Source organism: Bombus pascuorum, chromosome 1 (assembly GCF_905332965.1).
Source record: "Bombus pascuorum chromosome 1, iyBomPasc1.1, whole genome shotgun sequence".
Lineage (NCBI taxonomy): Eukaryota > Metazoa > Arthropoda > Insecta > Hymenoptera > Apidae > Bombus > Bombus pascuorum.
Window position 1 is genome coordinate 30,641,145 of NC_083488.1, and position 17,548 is coordinate 30,658,692.

At 35.4% G+C, this 17,548-nt stretch overlaps 1 protein-coding gene across 12 annotated transcripts in view; it reads right to left on the bottom strand.

The window, feature by feature from the left end:
• Positions 1 to 17,548, bottom strand: part of LOC132909895 (protein unc-13 homolog B) — a 373,086-nt gene that overhangs the window by 53,327 nt on the left and 302,211 nt on the right. For 11 of the 12 annotated variants that reach the window (XM_060965194.1, XM_060965204.1, XM_060965174.1 and 8 more), the window contains 2 exons: positions 16,688 to 16,907; positions 3,886 to 4,006 (listed from right to left, as the gene is read on the bottom strand). In XM_060965194.1, coding sequence (XP_060821177.1) covers positions 3,886 to 4,006; positions 16,688 to 16,907 — 341 coding nt within the window. The remainder of the gene's footprint in view (positions 1 to 3,885; positions 4,007 to 16,687; positions 16,908 to 17,548) is intronic. The other variant, XM_060965136.1, reaches the window with a different exon arrangement.

Here is a 17,548-nt window from a genome sequence, read left to right on the forward strand (position 1 = left end):
TACACCACCATGAATACGTTGTTAGTTATGAAAATACGAAAGTTCAGTTAAATTATGAGCCGGTTTTAATGAAATGTCAAACGCTGCTTCGACCGTAAAGGTTAAGCCTCTCTTTTTTCATTTACTAAAACTCAGTCTGACAATCAGCATATAGTAAAATATTGTAATGCAAGCACAAAAAAGTTAATAAATTTTGAAAATCTTCGTGATTAAATTTTTCATGAAAATAATTACGACGAACTTCTGAAAAATTCTCCCTTTACATTCGAAACGTATCGATCGTAAATTCTGGATTTAAAGCAAAATCAATGCTCGAGTCGCTGTAAGTGGTGGCCGTTAGTCGTTTGAAGAACTTGCTTGGATAAGTAGATGGTAAAGCAGGTTTATGAGATATTCTTAAGAAAAGAATCAAATAAAAAAGTATCCGAGAGTGGACATTCTGATTTTACGAGCTTAAAAAGTAACGGAAGATACAGTATCGTCCCTCGATGCTATCGACCCATTTGATCCTATAAAATTGCTCAATTGTAATACGAGAAACTTACCGCTACATATATAATGTTTGAGAAAAGAGATTACTAGTATTGTGATATCGTTATACGTGTAATTTATATTTTTCATGAATTTTCATAACTTTGCAATCATCGTCATGCAACGGAAAATGTTTTATTATTCTAAAAGTTTCTTAGGTTTTCTAATCGTGATCTGTGTGATTATACGTTTTAATGTTCTTTGTGACGAGTTTTAACAAGTTCCGTAACTCGTCGACCCGAAATGCTTTTCAACTTTGTCGGTTGGGGAAAACTAGTTACTACCTACGTTAACTTCCAGATGTACCTACATGTTCGACTTAATCCCATACACGCTATGTACTGTTTACCAAGTTACCGAAGGAAACATTCCCAAGGATTCGAAATACGTTACACAATTTTGGATTTCTTTTTGAGGTGATTTTTTTTTCCAATAAGTTTTTATTACATTTGTTGCATCATTGATTTTTCGAAGATGTTTGATAGAGGAATCGTTTTAGCAACTTTTAATTCTACGTAACTATCGATCGAACCTTAACAAAAGTTAAATACATTCGGCTAACAAAATTCACCGTGAAAGTACTAAATCGTGTGTGTATTTTATGTAAATATAACTGGAGATATTCGAGGAAATTTCATATGAAAATTTGTATTCGTTTCTGCTTTCTGCTACCTGTTACGGATTGTTACATCGAATTATTGAAATTGTTTGAAAAATTGAGATTACGGTTTAGGATTTCAAGGAAATTTCTCTGGGAGGTTATCGAGACTATTGTCAGATTCTTGAAAATATCTCAAAATCGACCACGCTATCGATGATTATTTCTCACACGGTTTTCGATAAAACGCTTTCTACATTTAAGTGGATTCCACGTGCATTGCGATATAACTATTAGCTCGGCGACCTCGACGTGATCGCGACACCGCTACAAATTTTACAGCTTTACAATCGGAGGTTTGATCTTGATCGATCGATCGAATCTTCATCGAATCTGAATCGTCTCGTTGGCATTCTTGAGCAACTTTGACAGAGAAAATGGACCAGGGCTCTTTCATTCAGAAAACACCTATCTATTTTTCTGTCACCGAGCAAACGTCGCTATAATTTCGCGTCGATATCAAGTTCAATATAAATTGCAGACTTGGAAATGTAATATTATATAACGTGTTTCATTTTTAAATCGCGAGAGATTAGCAATAATTGATTCGATTGGTTCTAAAGGTTATAAATAGTAGTTAATTCTTGGAATTTAATTTTTACCACTCACTTTTTCTACTGTTTATTCAAGAAATTACACAATCAAGGAATACCCAAATTCGATTCCTAAATCCTATCACAAAATTATTCGTATCATATAAAACACTATTTGCAACAAATCCCCTTAACTTGTTAGTTGACTCATTTCTCAACAAGAAATTTCTACAATTATGAAACTAAAACCAAAGAAAGACACAAATCGATGACGTTAGTTCTAATCCTTTTACATATAAATATAATGTAGTCTATTTTTCTTAGAAATGCAATGACACGTAAACGGATGGAATATCTGAAATCTTGAAATTCGAATGACGAGTGAACTCGTCTTTGCTGGTTAACGGGTTAATGACAAAATTGCTGTCCATTCTTGTCGCTCTCACGGAAGACTAATTGTAATTTAGCCAATTGTTACACGTGTCTCGAGCCTGGCCGCATTCTCCAACTCGACAAGTACAATTCTCCTCCCTGGTAACCATATCGTACAAGAGAACAAAAGCGTATTAGGCACGCTGGCAGTTTTTCAGCTGGAAAATGCAAAAGTAGGGTATACATATTTTGAATTCCGTGCTCTCGTGGACAGATCCAACCGGACGATTTCGTAAAAAAGAATAATGCGACGTGGCATGTTGCGTGAGGTTGTTGGGAAAACGGAAAAGATCGTAGTCGCTTTCAGAGCTCTTTATTGTGCAACGGACGGTCAACCTAAATTCACCTATTTCACTGTCCCTGCACATTCTGAATGCCGCTATTTGCGCACGCAAATTTGCGGTCCTACGATAACTGGACTCAGCGTGGCTAACTCATGCAAATGCAAAAACTTCTCGAGCTCGTTTTGCAACGCGAGTCGAAACTTCGCACCCGGTGGCTCTGCTCGTTGGCGTGTAATACGAATTTCATTCTGCTTCTGTCTTTTCAGAAATGGAATAATACGCGCTTAAACGTAACAGGCTTCCTTTCACCAGTTTTTGAAATAGTTTACGCGAAAGTATTTCAATTTGTGAAAATTTTAATTGTATACTGTTCCTCTTTAATATACATAGTTTATAATTTCGTTGATGATTATTCAGCGGATGTAACATAAACGAAAATTTGTATCCTTTGTGTTTTATCACTGTAGAATTGTTTTAATAAGCGAATTATCAAAAGCTTTTGCGATGGTGATATTTCTAAGAGTGTTTCTTGTTTGAAGTTAGCGATCATTTAATTAATTATTTCTTGTGGAAAGGCCAACATTTTTATAGTTTCTGGTTTATTATTATAGAATTTTTTTCATTGATTCATTAAATTTTTTTATGATCAAAATCGTACGATATTTTGTATAATAATACATAATATAGTATATATATATATATATAATAATATGTATATAATATCGTATATTATTGCTATTAGACGATTTATTTGCAAGTTATTGTACGTGCGTAATGTTCAAATAGAGTAAAGCCAGGGAACGATTTCAGATATAAAATACTAATTTATACATATATCCTATACATTCTACGTTCACGTATTTCTATGAAAAATTCACTCTTACAAAAATTTTAATACTTTGGTCAACTTCTTAATTGTTGACATGTTTCGCGTTATTTAAAGTACCTTAAAACAAACGATCATGCGTATAATCTTAAATATACAATTCTGAATTATTCTCGACAGTATATACAATAATACAAATCTCGATACTGACCGAATACTATTGCGCTATATAATTATCTTTGTCCACGAATTTTGATTAAACGATTGCCATTTTTCGACCACAAATCCCACCCATCCAACTTGAACTTTCTCAAAGAGTTCCAATTTTTGAATAAATATTTTGAATTCGAAGGCACGTATACAGCAGTGATTATTTTATTTACATTTTCTTCTACCGAACGAACGGTAGAATACTTTGAGTGTAAAGAGTTTAATTAATAATTTCTTATACTGACAGGCAATGGCGACGGATCATAGATTCAGCTAAGTGGATCGCATTAGATCGACTGTTTCTTCCCTGAAAGTTGTTCGTTGCCACTGACGGGATTTTCCGTCGAGTCGATTATGCTGCGACAAAAGAAAATCGGGAAGAAGAGAAAAGATATGCTAAGAAGGACTCACCGGATCAGCTCGAAGATCTCTGGCTTTTCTCGTTCTCTCTGTTGCATTCTCTCTTTCATGGCTGTGATGATGCTGTTCGCCTTATCCTCGGCGCCATGCTTCGAACTCTTCTCTGCCGCTCCTGGCAGAATGAAAAAGGCAAACGATAAAGATTTTATTTCGACAGCGTAACGTTGTTTAGCCGGTTTTAAGGACGATGACGTCTATGTTCTTACCGAGACCATAGAATATTTTGTACAAGATTTATTTTGACGCAAATACACTACGCTTTATGTGCTGTTCTTGTATCAATTGTATAGGATAGTAAGAAAATAAAGAGGGTCAAAGTTTAGACTCAAAGTAGATTACATATTTATGTATCAACATAGCATTTAAAAGTGAATAATACAGAATATGGATGAATTATGTTAGATAATAGTGAGGTGGATTATTATACATGTTGGTTGGTTTATCAAATAGACGAGTGATAAAATTGTAATAGTCAGTGTATACTAAAATCACTTTAAGTATAAGTTCAGATCTCAGCGAAACGTTTAAAACACGAAAGAATAGACACGTTCGTAGTTTATTATTGGGTAATTCTGTAAGTAATACCGTATAAATTAATATAAATTAATACTATACTAAATTAAAAGAACAGCTGCAAAACCGGCTGTTTTTCCTTCCATCATCATTTGAAACCTACAGTAGCGATTCGTGACTTTAGTTAGTTGTTTAAGAAACTAACCAATAGCGTATTTTGTCTCATTGTCTACACTTGTTTACCATTATTATGCTAAATTTTCTATTCTCCTTCCATAAGACTCCTACCGCGACGAGGTTCACTGTTTTCCATATGAAAACTGCATTAATTATGGAATGACCTAATATTTTATAGAAGCTTCTCTTAGTTAAGGGATTTGCCAGTTTCATAGACGTAAATCTAATTAAATCAGACTGTGAACAAAATAGTGTACGGATCACGCAATTATTTATAATTTTTTTAGCTGATCTAGAAGGATATATTCCTTTATACAACATGACTGTACTAGCAGGACGTATTAACGTAATCTGCTTTAATCAGCTGTTGTAGGTCGGTAACTAATCCAGCATAAACACGCCGTTGCGATACATAATAGGGATTAGAGTGACGTTAAAAATAAGACACACATTCTGTGCTTTATTAAATTCCTAATTAAATTCCAATGAATAAATAGTACGCGTGCATATAGAAGATTTGATAAAATACAGATTTACGGTTCGCAAATTAATATTGCCATTTTCTTCCTTTCTCTTTTCTTCTTTCTTCCTTACGTTCATTTGTCATGTTTATTTATTACGTATTATATTTATGTACGGTTAATATATTATAAAATTCATTATTTTCATTATATCTTAACAAGTCAGTTCGTGAGTATTTTCATAATTATAGAAATCATGAACTTTCTTCAATAATTTCAGTAATTTTATTTCGATACTACTATTCCCATAATTCTGCATCTGTTTATAAAGATTTATATTTTTATGAAGATAAAGTGGAGTTTACGTTATACGGAATACTTTGAAATGTATCATGCTTATGTTGATAAAAATGAAAACCAATCCGACGATATATGTACATAGAAATCACAAGATGTTTGTCGCAAGCTATACTTCGTAAAGCTTCTAGCAAGCCAGATTTTCTGGCACCATCTTCAGCATTAATTACTTGTATGTTCGAGACTTGCGAGTTGACAAGTTGAAATACAGTCAAGAGACTTGAGAGTCGCATACTAACTTTTTACCGAGAGTATGTTTCCAATAAATGTTTTGTGACTTCTATAGGCATTCTGAGATTTGTTTCGGATTTTACTTATACAGTCACGGACAGTCGGTTTTCCCTATAGCGTTCATGAAAATTTAAAAAGTCTCGTATGACACACACGACACGTTTGTAAGAATTTCCTAAGTACTAAGTTGTCCGGAAAGTGTCTTTCTTCCGCAAACGTGTTTTCTACAATCTTCGTACAAACGTGAAACCAAGTTTGTAAAATGTCACGGTGTTTATCTCGACAAAACAAATGGATCGTACGTAATTCGAGAAAATAATATAAAACAAGAAACGTTGTGCGTTTATTATTTCCTCATAAAACGAAAGAAACTTTTCGGACAACGTAATATAACTTGATACAACGCGTTTGCGATACATCAACACGACGCGGCGTGATCAGCAATTTATTAAGTCTACCATTTAACTTAATAAATAGTAGAGACGATAACTATCGCCGTGAATATGTTCGAGCGACTATACTTTCCAAAAGTAAGTTTCGCGATTTCAATGGCGACTCCGCAACTTTTCTCCGTAACTTTATCTCAACGATTTCTTTTCGAGCAGTTTCCGTGGTCTCGGTTTCCAAGGACGCACACTTCAAGCTTTTCCGCGAGATACGCGTGAAAACGCAACCGTCGCGTCTTTCGTCGAGCGGAACATTCGAGCTTTAATTTTCCGGTGTAAGCTTCATCCTAAGCTCGTTTTATGCACGAGTCTGGGTTCTTGCGCGAGTAACATCACCGCGGCTTAACCAGACCGGAAATTACACGTTCTGATCGTTCAGATGTAGACTACGTAGCAAACTCCAGGCGAACGTTGGCGAAAAATCGATCTCTCCCGCTGGAAAATGGACGCGCTTTGACTGACAACACTTCTGGGAATTCCTTGTGTTTCTGTCACCAACTATGAAAAAATGTCTGTTGGTCAAGGGATGCGTCGAATCTGCTGAAATATCTCGACAAGCAGATGATCGTAAAACGAAAAATTCGATGAAAGTTATTTTACTACATATATTTGTTGGAATAACGTTTTCCATACGTGTACGGAATTAATAAATTATCAATGGCTGTGAAATCGCAAATGTGAAGAGTTTTGTAGTATCGTGGACGAAAGACCTAAGAGATACTGTTACGTCGGCCGACTCTCTACCTGAGCCGGACCTCACATCGCGGACGTACGGCAGCCAGATGTCCGCACATCTTTATTGCGTACCCCTGAAGACGCTTGCGGACTGACCATAAACCTCAGAAAACTCTAGCGAAGGTCCTTCATATCAAACAAAGGCCTTTTCACGAAAGCGTTCTCTAAAGTTTCTGGTTCGCATCTGGAAAACACGGGAAAGCTAAGTTTGCACACGTGCGATGCTTCCTACTCCCATCTCTCCATCGAGGGCGGCTAAGACCCTTCCTAGTCCATCGATAGTCTTACTAACCAATAGAAACAATTTCTATGACCCTCACTTCTCCAGCCAAAAACTGTCATCAACAAATCAGATGATTCCGTGCGTTAGACACACCCTTCCTTAGCTCATCTCCGACACAGCATCGTCACTTTCAAGTTAGTTCGTCTTCGTCGTCAAATCAGTCCACGCGTCAACAACGATCGCTCAGTCCAACGAACTCACTGAGAAGCATCGTAAAGTCGCAATCTAACATTCTAACCGATCAGTCGCAGTCAAAAACACTCTGTACGGTCGCATCCAAATCAGTCACATTGTACAAGATCTAACTCGAACATTCTAGTGGTAACTTCCGATACTATTAAAACCAACACCTTATATAAATTGTAAGTGTTACTCTAATATAAATATATATTTATTCTACAACCGTAGAGTAAGTTGCATTCATTGAATCACCCCGGTTATCCTAATCGAAACACGGGGAGCGACCATTTCGCGGCGTCGATTAGCCGAATCGTAGCGAGAATTTACGCCTCTCGCTGACGCGTTCCTTCAAGACCGCGTCTCTCCGCGAACGGTCGTAACATACCGAGCGAACCATAAACAATATCGCGAGAAAGCCTAAGTACCGACAGGCCCAACAATGTATCGTCGGATCCTTCGATCGAATAGTTTCGCGGAAAAGGCCTGCGTGAGCTTGGCCACGAGCGGTTGCGGGACACGTGCGTGGTGGGGCTGAGACAAAAGACAAAGGGATGTTAAGGGAGTAAGACGAATTAACCCTTTCGCTTCGAGCGCCGCATATAGGCGGCGACCATGAAACGACTTCTGAGTCCGGTACTCCATATGTCCGGCATTTAAAATCATTTGGATGCATATACAAGTGCTATCTGTAGTCAGTAATATATTTTTTCGTTATCAGCAGAACATCTGCTGATTTTATTGACATATTGGATTGATCACTTCACTTCTTAAAATTACTCATTGTTGAAACAACATCAAAACGTTTCACGCAATATATTTCAAACATCCAAACGATTGTATGCTGTTTCATGCTAAAAAATCTATTAAATTCATTGACAGTGAAACGATATTTCATATACGGTTCTTACAAGAATTATTGTTATTTAAGACTTAGGAGAACGTATAGCAACCACGCACACTGTGCGTATCTCTGGCGCGCGTTTCCGTTCGATGACAGTACTTCGGCGGATTGGACTGCCGAAACAGTCAGTGTTAGTTGAGAAGTCAGAGAGTGTGAATCGAGAAGTCGGAGAATGCGAATTGCGTTGTCGACATAGTGTTGCTAGCGTTGTCGAGAGAGCGTGATCCGAGTGAGAGAGCGTTGGAACCGTGGCGACGAGAGTTGCAAATTAACTATTTAGTTGTATTAATTATTGCACGTTATTGTATTTAGTTCACGTTAAACAGCCATCGTTTGCTGTTTAACCAGCAGCTGTTTAATCCATTTTAAATAAACTAATTGTAGTAAGATCCTACAGTTTATTGTGACAAAAAATATTTTTGAAGAATACAATCAAATAATTTATCGGAAGTGAATTCTTTGCTTACGCTGCCTTTAAACGATCGATAATATTGTCAATGTTTCAAGGTCCTCAACATCTTGCTACTTACCGATATTTATTGACAAACCGCATTTTCTTATTCATAATACGTTCAGTTTCGAGTCAGCGTTCGTTCAACTATGTCGAGCGAGACGAAAGCTTGTGCAGCTATTATTTTGAAAAAAATATTATCAATGAAAAGACCAAGAAACGAAAGGGATAGGTGTGGTTTTTAAGAAAAGGTATATAAATTTGTTCAGCGAAATTCGAATATTCACTCCAAAAGATTTTCAAAATTTTCGTATAAGTAGCGCGTGTTTTGAAGAACTGTCGAAATATTCTCAATACTGAAATATTGTCAATATTACATTGACGAAATGCATCGATCGTGCGAGGGTCCCTTTACACGTACAATGATATTGAGAATCTTGAAATATTGACAGTATACATATAGTGAACGTTTGATAGCTCTCTTAGATGAAAAGCTGACATATCCGTGAATTCTTTTGTTCTGTATAATTTTTGCGGTAAATAAATGTTTAAAATATGAAACACACGATTTCGCGTAATTCGAAAACTTCGAATGGGAAACGTAGGTATCTCAATGTATTCGGGGCTAAGTTTGTGACAACTAAATGTAGAAATCGAGAGAAAAAATGAAAATGTTCAGCCACGCGTGTATTTCGAAACGGCATTGTAGAAAGAACCGTCCCCTATGGTGAGGATTTTTTAATATTGAACAAAATAAAGCGTCGAATTACTCGTAAACTTTGTCTGTTGTTAAAAATAGTTTCAGATATAGTATGTGAGCTTTTTACTTGTTATTGATGTACGACGGTTTCCTTGATTTTTTAAAACTGAATTTGTAATATTTCACTCTGTCTCTGAACGTTCGAACACGACTCCATTTTCGCTACGAAATATATCTCAATAATTACGGAGATTATCTTCAAATAATTTTGCGACAGTTTAAATCAATAATTTAATTTATCTCGAATATTATTATATTATATTATATTATTTAATATATTATATATTATATTATATTATATATTATATTATATATTATATATATTATTTAATATATTATATTATTATATATATTATATTATATTATAATATTATTATATATTTCTTTATGTTTAAGCAATTAATAGTTCAAATACGAACACGACAAAAGAGCACGTAGAACTGCAGCTGCGAAATCATTATCAGTTTTTGCAGCTGTATTTTCCATGTGCAAACACGGTGCATATCTATAGCAAATCTTGTAACAGGCGAATCGTATGAATATATTAGATAAAATTTTAATTAAAATTTTTAATTTTCATGCACGACCTCGTCATTCGGTTAATAGCTTAGACCAGGATCAATTTGAACTTTGGCATCATAATTAATTATCTGATACTTAAATATTCTACGCGTAAGATGATGAGCCATTGATAGATAAATATAAGTGTTTGAATAATGATTTCTCGAAATTCATGCAGTTCAAATTCGCCTAAATCTGTGGTAAAAATTAATCCCCATAAAGGTACATCGACTAGTTTATCTTTTATAATCCTACTGCTATTTTAAGATTTGCGTGTCTTAGCTTCACTTTCATTTCAATAAACAAATTGACTTTATGATATCCTTGGAAAATTTTTATGTATAATATCGAAACGGTAATTTTTTAGCGGTAAATATTTTTCTCAAACTTTTTAAAAATAGGAAAATACTGTGTTGAAAATGAACGAAAAGGTACAGCGGGGTTGACCTTAAAATACAAGCGTTCGTTAGTTTTGCAAGTGACGAAACGTTCATTTATTTCAAGTAATACCTACATTTGATTATTTTATCGTCAATAAAATAAATTAAATAAAACCAAATTAAACGAATATTTTGAAATATCGAGCAAGCAATATGTAATAATATGTAATCGTATTCTGTTAGGTCGGCCGACTCTACCTAGACCAGGCTACACACCGCGAGCAGGATGGTAGCCAGATGTCCGCACATCCTTATTGCGTACCCTCAAGATTTTCAAGGATCGACGATAAATCTCAGAAAATTTTAGCTAAAGTCTTTCAGATCGAATAAAGATCTTTTTACGAAAGCGTTTTCTAAGGTTTATGGTTTGTTACGGGAAACACGGGAAAGTTAGTTTTTCTCACGTGCGATGCTTCCTACTACCAACTTTCTATCGAGGGCGGCTAAGACCCTTCCTAATCCACCAACAGTCTTAATAGTCAATCAGAAACAATGTCTACTACCCTCACTTTTCCGACCAAAAATGTCATTAACAAATCCAATGGTCCCCCGCGCTAGAACACCCATCACCAGCTCTCCTCCGACACAGCATCGTCACTTTCGTACGACTTTCTTTTCGGCGTTAGAACAGTCAACAAGTCCGTAACGGGCTCTACGCTTAAACCAGTTCTTTCTCATCGTTAGAACATTTAACAAGTCTGTAATGGGTTCTACCCTTAAATCAGTTCTTTTTCATCGTTATAATAGTCAAAACGTCTGTGACAAGTTTCTTATCTTGTACCGACGCATCAGTGTAACTATTCACCTTTACAAAGCTGCTGGAATGAACGATATTATATATGTATTAACACAGTGTAAACTCAATCCAAACACCCCTATTATCGTAACAGAAATAAGGGGATCGATCAGTTCGTGGCGTCGATTGTTTAATCGTAATGGGAATTTACGACTCCCGTTGACGTGCCTTCTCGCGATCGCGTCTCTCCGCGAACGGTCGTAACATATTCTAGGGTTAATATTCTAATAATAATTTAACAACTTTATAATAATATAATATACACGTCTCTGTTCCACTTGTTTGAACTTTATCAATTACGACAAATCATCCTACGCCTACATCAAACGGTCAAAGATTTCTCCAACTTCATCAGCAATTCTTCTCTGGCCTCTAACGGAACGAAAATAATTCCGATTCGAAGCGACGTTTGACATTCTAATCAAAATTCCGATACTCGTTAAAGAAACGAGCTTCAATCCCAAAATCTATCGTTTCCTGGGGAAATGGAATCCAATCTTTTCAGTAGCCGCAACATGTACCGCGTTACCTTCCGATCGAAGTTCATGGCGATCGCAATATATTTCGCCCACTGTGTCCGATTGCACGACTTCCAACCACTATTTTCTCGTGTATCCGTGCAACGCGTTTCTCTGTTCGGTACGTTTCAATTGAGGCTGGGCAAGTAGCCCAGAGCCCAGCCATACCATACTGTTGGTTAAAATCGTTGTCTTTGGTGCTTGAAAACGTGCTGTATGTGGCGAACCAGGTCATTTACGGTAGCACGATTTCCAACCAGCAAAGAGAGAAATATCGATGCACCTGTTACGATCCGATCACAAGCAGCCACGAACCAGAGAAAATTAATACGCCGCAAAAGTAATATTATCGTTGTTTACCAAATACGAATAATGTTCGATGTTGGTATAAAATGCGATGAAACTTTAAAAATATAGTATAAGAATTTGTTATACCTATTTGTCGAATCAACCGCAATCTCCACAAATAATATTTAATATATCTATCAATCAGATATATATCACGTCCATTTCTAAATATTTCTCTAAATTTACGAGATTTCTGATCGTCTGGAATAATATCATTTTTGTGATGTTTCGCCAAAATGAAGTTTCATCACATGATAACGAATAGATTAATATATCGATATATATATTAATATTTCTAGTCATAGAAGACAAAAATCTAGTAACTATTTGGCTGACCGAATAAATACTAAATACTTGCTATGATGCGTATCTTATTGGGGGAATTTTCTGTAGTTACAAAAATCTCTGACCCTAGCTAATTATTAATTACTAAATAGATGGTAAGATAGACGAGTGTAAATATGGAAAAATGTACGAGGGTGTCCGTGAATTCAAAATATAAAATATCCAAAGTAAGGTACATATCGTTACATTTAGAAAATAAAACATGTTTCCATTTGAGTTTTGTTTCATCAGCTGTATGAGTAGAAATACGAATTTACATAAACATTTGTAGGATGTATCCTCGTTTCGGTTGCATTCAGAGTCCCAAGAGTAACTGCTGACGCTTTTAATATGTACAAATTATCCGAAAAAAGGTTTTATCTTTTGAAAAATTATCTTTTGAAAGGGACGTCGCACGGACCCTTTCGCGCGACGTAACAAAAGGTCTGAATTAAATGTTGCTGCAGGTCAAAACAGATAATGAAATGTAAGTAATCACGACGACAAAGAAATATTTCATAAAAAGAGCATACTTTTTCTAGAATATCTCGGTGGTACTGTACGTTATTACCGTATGTATACTAACTATATCGTAGCAGAATAAATCAACAAACAAAGAGGATTTATTTGCGAAGAAGAAGCTGCACGATTATATTCCCATTACATCCATCTGTCTCATCTACTTTACGAAGCTGCGTGTGTGTTTCAGGATTCCGAGTAAACAATTGATTATGCGTTCTATGCTCGTAATTGATATTCATTGATCTAGTCGCTACTCGACTGCATTCGAACGCATTATTAATTCAACGTTCGACGAACGGATTTAACCGAAATAAAAACTCTTCGTGTACTCGAGATCCGATTGTGCGTGTGTCGATAAATCCCCGCAGCGCGTTCGTCGTATAATCTACCAATGTGAAAAACGGCCAAACTTTTCGCCTGGCGAGAGTTATTATCGTTTTCATCAACACGCGCCAAAGCGTTGGTCGATTTAATTCTCAAGCATCGACGATCGAACGAATACGCGTCGCGTAACAAACGTCCAGTCATTTTCAACTCTCGATGACTCCCTCATACTTCACGCGATTAATTTGAAACGCTTTGAAATGTTCCGCTTTGGGAACTATTTTTTACGATTGAACTGCTCTTGCCAGATAGCCGATTAATTCTACTTCGCTAGGTAGGTCAATCGTAAAGTACTAGAATCGAGTCGAGTGAAATATTTATTTCGCAACTTTGCCGATACGTATTCATACAGTATCGCGTTAACTCCGTGAATACACAGAGATATGCAGATTATTCGACGCACAATTTTCCTTATAAATTTGCAAATGGGAAATTTCGCGATTCCCAATTGTGTTAACAGTCAGGGTCAGTGAAAATGCTGATTCACTTGTTATATACGCTTCATTCGTATTCTATTTATTATTTGCAACGTTTTATTCTTATAAATAGACCGTAAATGTTTAGGAGAATTCATATTTTCAATGGAGAAGTCTAAATAGGAACTTGGTTCAGATATTTTTTAAATATATTGCAACGAGTACTTTACTCTGGGTATTTTCTATATTATTGCACGTTGGGAAGCACACGAGCAATTTAAATGTACACATTTTGGAATATTATATTTCCTATAAATACATACGTAAACGTTCATTGCGTACTTCTAAATATATCTCCTTAAGAATGTTGTTAATATTGCACTCTGCCTGATTTAGAAATTACAGATATATATAACACGTATAATATAAATAATATAACGTTCACTATTATCCGCGATTTTAGATATCGTTTCGTCACAGCGAACAGAAAATTTCGCGGTGGCTGCAAGATTTATTTTAAAGTTCCTTCCGCTTTTTGCGACCGCGTTCTACGCGACAGATATTAGAACTGCTCGTTAATTATATCTCTGCTTCGCTTCTGGTAATTAAATTTGGAGAAATGCGATGTAATTTCATCGTGTCTCAACGTAGTCGCGAGCCAAGTTAATGTCGTGATAGTTTTGTTTCGTATGCAGATCGTGCGACCTCGAGATCGCAAGGGAAGCGAAAATTCGCGCAATTGCAATTTATTTTATCGTTTCGAGTCTAATTGGACTTAATGGCGTTTTGTATTATGCATCGAACAGATTCATTCTATCGATCGTCCAATATCCGACAATTCGACAATTCTGACAATTCGATAAATAGAATTCGACGAGTGCTTTTAATGAAATTTTTGGACCTATCATAACTCAATTATAGTTTAGAATTAGTAGATATATAAATATTTGAATATATGTGTTATTATATGACGTGTTTCTCATGTTTGAAGATGGGAAAGATGTAAATACAGTTTTCTTGATTTTCCAAATTTTATAATACCTGATGGCTGAAAACAAGTAGTTTATCGTTAAAGGCCTGATAGATACGAAGATATAAGGCTTTGTAAGTAGGTGATAAATCCATAATTAATGTCACTAACATTACACACAAGATAGACATTAAAATACGCGATACAAGATTTTACAAGAAAAGAGTACCGGTTTGAAAAGTTTCTTATGTCAAGAAATATATATAAAGTAGATTTTAAAGGTGTCTAAATTTTGATTTCGCGCATTTAAATATCAAAAATAAATCGTATTATAGTTTCCTCGCTAACGAAACGAAGCGTTGGTTTGCGCATTGATAAACCTATGACTTTTAAATACGTTTGAAAATCAGAAACTCGATGAAATATGAATTATTAGGTTGCCCGAAAAGTTTCTTTCGTTTTATAAGGAAATAATACACGCACAATGTTTTTTGTTTTATATCAGTTTATTGAATTACGCACGAACGTAATAATAGAAATAGAACGAAATGGATCATACCTAATTCAATAAAATAATATAAAACAGAAATTGTTGTTCATTTAATATCACCTTATAAAACGAAAGAACCTTTTCGGACAACCTAATATTTCCGGAAATGTTCTACGATAAGTCGCTGTCATTATATTCATTCCTTTCGTTCTTATCCCAGATTTATTCTTCAATTTTTTAGTTGGATTTAATAAAAATACTTGCGTATTTTCTCTTGTAAAAATTGCTCTGCTAATCCGTAAGGATTGGTATTCGATATTATGAATAAACGTCCTACCTAACTTACCCGTTTTCGATAATTGAATTTGACTGCGTTTCGTTTGAAGCTCGGCAGAAGATCAGAGGTATTCCAGCTCAATTTACTTCAGCATCTAACAAATGCGATTCGCGAAGTGCCAACAATTCTAATTATTCTGACCAATGGAATGCAGCCTAATTTAATTATAATTTGTCAAACTACCGATTCACATAATTCTAGTCTATATCTTTATTCATATCAAATTAATATATCGAGTTAATATCAAAATTTATTACGTAAAATTTCACGATCTTTTCATAGTCGCTTATTTGGTATTTGGTATTGGGGAATTTATTACGTAAATAAAATATCTTCTAAACTTTGTTCCTGAATACGGTTTATATTGTAAAGACCGCAAAGTAATTCCGTTTCCTCGAATTAGCGATTAATTTGTTAAATCTTAATCGTACGAATTATTGAATAATCTGCGCAGACCGAAGCGTAGCTTCCAAAATTCTTCATATTATAATATCAGTTATTTACATTTTATCATATATTTTAAATCTACTATTCGCATATTAATAATTTGATATTATAATTGGAAAATGAAAATATATACGACCTAGATGTTCATAATTCCCCTCAAAATTATCATTAAACAAATTGGAAACAATTAATTTTAACTAATTATCAAAACTAACGATTCCGCTGAAATTGCTCAACTTCGTCGCTAAATTCCCGATGAAGCTAGTTATGTCGTGTCTAATTAGCTAGCAATTAATAACGGAATCATAACACAGTTTACGAACTTCGATCTAATAGCGAATAATACCAAACACGCAGGTATCAAAAACGTCGATAATGTTCTACAAAGATAGCGATATCAAATTGCCGGCAAAATTCAGCAATGTAGAATAGAGATAATTTTGATAACTGCCTGTTACCAAGTTATAATAATTTCAAATTTCTAATTAGCCCATAAGCGATGGACCCAAAATGGGGTCTATAAAATCCTAACAATTGCTATTTTAATCCCAAACAATTTGTGAGATTATCGTTGTGAAACGCAATTTAATGAACCGTATAACTTAACAACTATACGGTGTATAACTAACGGTATTATCTTTTGTAAATTTTTATATTCTTCTGACTACGTAGTAAATCGACCAGCGTATGTTACATATCAAATCACAGGTTGATTTTCAAGGAAAAATTGACAATGTGTACTTACTTTGCAAGCAGTCGGCGTTTAGCAGATCCTTGCACTTTTCGTGGCACTTGACACCGCATTCGGTACACCGCACCCCCTGTCGTGCGATACCCCAGAGGAGACCCTCGCACTCGTAGCAATAGGTCGGCGATGTGGCCGTCCAGGTGACGAATTTGTGCGGCGTCGTCGAAGAGATCGGGTAGATCATCGCTTGCAGCGTTTTCTTGTACACGTGCATCTTCTGCGGATGCAGCAGTGTTGCACAATCAAGTTAGAAATCAGCGTATCGAAAGTTCGTGGCAAGGGGTGTATTGGACAGTCTGTATTTGCAGGGATCATTCCAACGACTCCGACTCTGCTACTCGTTAACCGAATCGATAGTTCCTTCCGAGATAACGAGGAACGTTTAACGTTTATTACACTGTTTGGGCGAACATTCTTACGAACAAGCTTTTATTATTCTTTTCTTTAAACATTGGTATCGAGTCAAACAAAGTTAGCTCCTATTTGGAAAAGGATGTTTGTAGAATTTTTATCATTTTTGTGAAAGTTATAGAAGCTTAATACGGAAGATTTATATGGACGTTACGATTATTTTTTGTTGGAATTGTCTTCCTTGGAAATTTTCTTTCTCGGAGAAATTGTGGCAAAGACGAGTCTTCATGTGATGCTGTTAAATTTTGATAGAGAGAAGAAGATGATGTTACTAAACATATATTTACTGCCATAAAAGATTTCTTTCTAATATTCTCCATCCCTCTGAAAACACTACGTAATTTATAAATACACAAGACGATTTACAAAACGCTACACCAAACCAATCAAACGTACAGAAACAGTTATACTTTTCACAGATTGCAAACCGAGGTTATTCTCATGTAT